Consider the following 6,000-nt stretch of genomic DNA (forward strand, 5'->3'; position numbering starts at 1 on the left):
GATAAAGAAACTACAGTTTTGGCTGCCAGGTTTACGGCCAACTGTAAAGGGCTACTTTCTTTCAGGAAGTGGAGAGACAAGAAGTTGCCCGTCCGAAAACAGGGAGGGTAACAAAAGCACAGCACGACAACTCAGTTTCAAGAAAACGTAACAGAGACTTTACAAGGTATTTCTGGGTACCTAAGACATTTCTTCTGCATGGGGCAGGGGCACAGGTCAGTTGGATGGTAGAGACACACGAGCCGCTCAGGATTACAGGAACACGTGAGCGCAGAGAGGAAACATGTGGTTCTGCACGCCGAACACTGTCGCTCATCATCAGGAACAAGCTCAAATACTTCTTCTTCTGACATCACGACACCCTAAAATACACTTCAGGTCACTAGGCCAAGCCTTTCTAGTATTTAAAGCATCAAATAATTTAAGTTATTACAATTTTTTCTATAGGCAAAATCTCTTAAGGTATAAACATGGGGAGTACAGCATCATTAATACCAAACCCTTTTTTTTTTTAAGAGAGAGATTTTTGTTATGCAGCGTGTACGCACGTTGCAGAGACAGAGAAACAGAAAGCAAGAAATACCCCCCCTGGGGGGAAGGCCATGCTGAAGTCCCTTTTCCTCCATTCTCCTCTTGGGATTCTGGTCATGCACACACAGGAGCCTGGTGTGAGTTTTAAGCCATCATCAGGTCCAGGACTTGAACCACAGCTGACTATGTGGGAGCTCAGTGATGTAACCATTTCACCATCTGCTGATCCCAACAATACCAAATACTTTCTAAAAATAATGGTTATTAGGTGAGCCAGTGGTGAAGACAGCTGGACCCTACATCGGACTTGGCAGCTTAAAAAACACACCAGGTGTGTGTGTGCATGTGATTAGGAGGTACTTTGGGGGAGGGTATTGACGTTCTATTTCTTAACATGAATAGTGATAAAAACAAGGTTTATCATGTAACTAATGAGGCTGCTGGGTCACTGGAAAAGTCATGATGGATTTTTGCACAGAACAACATAGAAAAATACGTCGTGACTGTTCTGACAACCTAATGTATGTATTTTTTGTGAGGCTCTTTGTCTTTTCTTTAAAACAATAAAAAGATTAATCAAAAAAATAATAAGTACTGCTTGGAGCCAAGAGGTGGCATAGTGCTTGAAGTGCTGGACTCCAACATGGCCGACGGCACTGAGTCCAGCACACACGCCCCAGGGCAAAAACCTCTCCAAAAAAAAGTCCCAGGCACAGCAGACAGTAAAACACTGTATGTGCACGTGCACCCAAGATCCCAAGAGGAGGATCTGCAGCAAGACCTTACCCGCTGGGAGTGTGACTTGGGACTTGTTCCCCTGCCACGCCCTGGAAGTGCACATGGCCTAAAGCAAAAAAAAAATTTTTTTTTTAGAGGTTTTTGCTATAGGGCACATGCGCTCACCAGAAAGAGAGAAAAAGACAGAGAGAAAGCAAGAAATCACCCCCTGGGGGGATGGCCACGCCACAGTCCATTCTCCTCCATTCTCCTCTTGGGATCTTGGGCACGCACACACATGCGACCGGCATGAGTTTAAGCCATCGGGTCCGGGACTCGAACTACAGACGACTACATGGGAGTCCAGTGACTTAGCCAACTGCTGGTCCCTAATTTCTAAGAAAAGTGCATAATGCAAAGAAAGGGCAGACATAAGGCCTGGGAATAAGGCACAGGTGGGAAGTTGGTTTAAAGGACAAGGATCTACAGAGAAATGTGATCAAAGTACCACAAATAACAGGGACGAGGATCGAGAGATATAATAATCAAATTACTATAGAACAAATAGCTTAGGTTAAATCTGAAATGTCAATGTATACAAGAAAAAATTATTTCATGAGTGTCCATCAATATACTCAGACTAGAAAATTCCAAATAAAAACTGCAGGCACTGAGAAAGGGAATTCTACACTAAATAAACATTTAACCAAAACAAGACTTTTAAGAATACAGATACAGGGGACGACCAGTTGGCATAATGGCTAGGTTGCTGGACTCCCATGTAGTTGAGCGCGGTTCTAGTCCTGGACCCAGTGGCTTAAACTCACGCCAAGCGCGTGTGCGTGCGTGCCCAAGATCCCAAGATGAGAATAGAGGAGAAGGGACTGCAGCATGGTCATTCCCCCTGGGGGGTGATTTCTCACTTTCTGTCTCTCTGGTGAGTGCATGCGCCCTATACCAAAACCTCTCCAAAAAAAAAATAAATAAAGGAATACAGATAAAGGGGCCACCTGCTGGCATGGTAGCTAAGGGAACTGGACTCCCACATGACGAATCACAGTTCAAGTCCCAGACCTGGAGGCTGACTTTCTCACTCGCCCCCACCCCGCCCCCCCCTCCCCCGTTCCTCTCTGGTCAAATTAAAATAAATAAATATGTAAATAAAACAAATAAAGTTCAATAAAATAATTCTTTAAAAAAATAATTTATATCTAGAGAATATAGAGAACTCTTAAAATTCAATAAAACCTAATTTTTAGAGTGGGCAAAAGATTTGAACAGACACTAACAAATACGTAGAAGCAACAGATGCACAACGAATGTTCGATATGATTATCACAAGACAAGTGCAAATTAAAATGACAGTGAGGGGCCAGCAGGTGGCGAGGCAGGTAAGATGCTGGACTCCCACAGGGCCAGCCGCAGTTCCACTCTTGGACATGGCTGCTTGTTCCTCACTTTCTCTCCCTTTGATCCGATGGCTTGTTTTTCACTCTCTCTTGTCAGCATGTGTGCCCTAGAATAAATGTTTTTAAAAAAGGAGGGGACCAGCAGGGGTGTGGTGGTGAAGGCGCTGGACACGCCCATACGGATGACCATAGTTTGAGTCCCAGATCTGGTGGGCTTAGTTTCCTACTTTCCCTCTTTTCTCTCTCTCTGGTCAAAATAAAATAAATAAATGCATAAATAAAATTGAAAAGATAATTCTTTAAAAATAAAAACGGGAATAAATAAAACTAAGTAAACAATTAATTTAAAAAAAACTACAATGGGGGGTCAGCAGATGGTGTAGCAGTTGCATTGATGGACTCCCACTCACATGGCTGACTGTGGTTTGAATCCTGGACCCGGTGGCTTACTTTCTCACTTTTCTTCTCTCCCTATGTCTGTCTGGTCAAGTTAAAAAACAATAATTAAAAGTTAAATAAACAACTGTTTGAAAAAAAATCACTATGAAATTACCACCTAGAAACCCTATTTAAAACATCTAAGTCAAGGGCCAATAGATGGCATGGTAGTTAAGACGCTGGACTTCCCACATGGCTAACCACAGTTCAAGTCTCGGACCTGGCAGCTTGCTTTATTTTTTTACCCCTCTCTCTGTGTCTCTGTCTCTCTCTGATGAGCACACATGCCCTATAGCAAAATTTTTTAAAATAATAAAGCTAAATTGGGACCAGCAGTTAGCGTAATGGCTATGTTGCTGAACTTCCATGTAGTTGACCATGGTTTGAGTCCCAGACATGGTGGCTTAAACTCACGCTGGGCGTGTGTGCGTGTGTGCCCAAGATTCTGAGAGGAGAATGGAGGGGAAGGGATTGTAGTGTGGCCATCCCCCCTGGGGGGTGATTTCTCACTTTCTATCTCTCTGTCTCTCTCTGTCTTTCTGGCGAGCACAACCAAAGTATAGCAAAAGCCTCTAAAAAAAATAATAATGAAAATACTAATAATAAAGCTAAATCACTCTTTAAAAAAAAAAGTGGAAGTTGAAAAAACTATGCCAGGTGTTGCCGGGGATATAAGGCAACTATAATTCTTACATACTGCTGGTAGAAATGCAAAATGGTACAACCATGTTGGAATGTAACTTGGCAGTTTTCTTTACAAAAGTAAGAAGCAGAAGCCGGGAGGTGGTGTGACGGTAAAATGCAAGCTTTGCAAGGCTGACCCAGGTAGGAGCTACTGGGTTCAAGACTGAAGACGTCCCTGAGTGTGCTGGGGACAGGCACACCCATGACTCAGGGATGTGAGGCTGGGAGTGGATAAAGCCAACAAGGTCCTGTTGGGGAGCACTGTCTCCCCCGCTTCCTCACACTCTGACTGACTCTAATGGAATAGACTTAAGAAAAAATCAACAACTAGGGGACCAGCGGGTGGCTTGCGGTTAAGGTGCTGGACACTCCCACATGTCCAACCAAAGTTCGAGTCCCAGACCTGGTGGCTTGCTTTGTCACTTTCCCTCTCTCCCTTTCTGTATCTCTCTCTGGTCAAATTTAAATAAATGAACAAATAAATAAAATTAAATAATATTTTTAATTATTAAAAAAAAAAAACGAAGTAAACATACACTAAATACCACATAACCCAACCATTTCACATCTAGTATGGGCCCAAGACTAATAAAGAATATGTCCATATAAAAACTTGGACATGGAACAACCAGTGGCATGGTAGTTAAGGCAACCTGTCTTGACATGGCTGACCTCATTGGTCCTTCGGCATGGAAAATATGCTGGGTGTATGAGCATGCACCCAAAATCCCAAAAGGAGAGTCAGAGAAGTGATAGCAGTGTGACCATTCCTTACGGGGGAGAGTGCTTTCTCACTATCCCTCTCTCTCCAGCAAGTACATGTAGGCTCTGACAGAAATGAAAAAGAAATAAAACTCTGTCCATACCAGCGTAATTCAAACAGCCAAAAACTGGAAACAATCTAGATGTCCAAGCAAACAAACAAACTGTGGCATATACATTCAATGGAAAACTACTCAGCAATAAAAAAGTGATAAACTATGAATATATGTAACGACGTGAATGAATTTCAAAGTAATTACGTTGACTGAATTACATAATACGTGGGGACCAGCAGCTGGCATACTGGTTATATCACTGAACTCCAATAAGGTTGACTACGGTTTAAGTCCCAGACCCAGCCATTTGAAAATCACACCAGGCACATTTGCGTGCATGCTCAAAATCCTGAGAGGAGAATGGAGAAGGGACTGTGTGGCCATGCTCCTCGAGGGGTGATTTCTCACTTTCTGTCTGCCTCTCCAGTGAGTCCTATAGCAAAAATCTCACTTAAAATGAGGCCTAAAGAAAAAAACTAACTTAAAAAAAAAAAAAAAAAAGTACATATAATTAAATGATGCCATTTAGATAAAACTCTAAAAGAAAAACTTATTAAAGAAAGAAGATTAGTGATTTTCAAGGGGACAGGGTAAAGAGGTGGTATGAGGTATGAAGGAAAGGTCACTGAGGGGCAAGAAGAAACCTTTAGGATTAATAAAATATTCACTATCTACATGATGGCAATGGTTTGGTGGTATATAAAGATGAAATTATCAAACATTTTTCTTTTTTGGAGAGATTTTTGCTATAGGGCACGTGTGCTCGCCAGAAAGAAAGAGAGAGACAGAGAGACAGAAAGCGAGAAATCACCCTCCAGGGGGGATGGCCACGCCGCAATCCCTTCTCCTCCATTCTCCTCTCGGGATCTTGGGCACGCACGCACATGCGCCCGGCGTGAGTTTAAGCCACCGAGTCCGGGACTCGAACCACGGTCAACTACGTGGGAGTCCAGTGACATAGCCATTACGCTAACTGCTGGTCCCTCAAACAACATTTTAAACATGTAGTTTATTCTATGTCAATTTTACCTACACAGAGCTGTTAAAAAATGAGGACAGGGACCAGCAGTTACCATAATGACTATGTTGTTGGGTTCACATCCCGAACCCGTTGTCTTAAAATTCACGCCAGGCGCACATGCGTGCGTGCATGCCCAAGATCCCGAGAGGAGAATGGAAGAAAAGGGACTACGGCATGGCCATCCTTCCTGGGGGATGATTTCTCGATTTCTGTCTGTCTCTGTCTGTCTGGCGAGCACACATGTCCTATAGCAAAAACCTCTCCAAAAAAAAAAGGGGGGGGGACAATATCAGGCAGGGGAGGAGTAAAAGTACAGAAGTATAAGGGAACACAGTGCGAATCTGGTGAGACTGCAGCTATGGAGGAAGGTCAGAGAGGAGGG

General features: G+C 43.2%; 1 protein-coding gene across 1 annotated transcript in view; it reads right to left on the reverse strand.

The window, feature by feature from the left end:
* The window catches only part of KDM5A (lysine demethylase 5A), a 105,083-nt gene that overhangs the window by 45,009 nt on the left and 54,074 nt on the right, over positions 1–6,000 (reverse strand). Inside the window, 1 exon segment of the mRNA XM_006163218.3 lies at positions 181–362. Coding sequence (XP_006163280.1) covers positions 181–362 — 182 coding nt within the window.

This window comes from Tupaia chinensis, unplaced genomic scaffold, assembly GCF_000334495.1.
Source record: "Tupaia chinensis unplaced genomic scaffold, TupChi_1.0 Scaffold141530_1, whole genome shotgun sequence".
Lineage (NCBI taxonomy): Eukaryota > Metazoa > Chordata > Mammalia > Scandentia > Tupaiidae > Tupaia > Tupaia belangeri.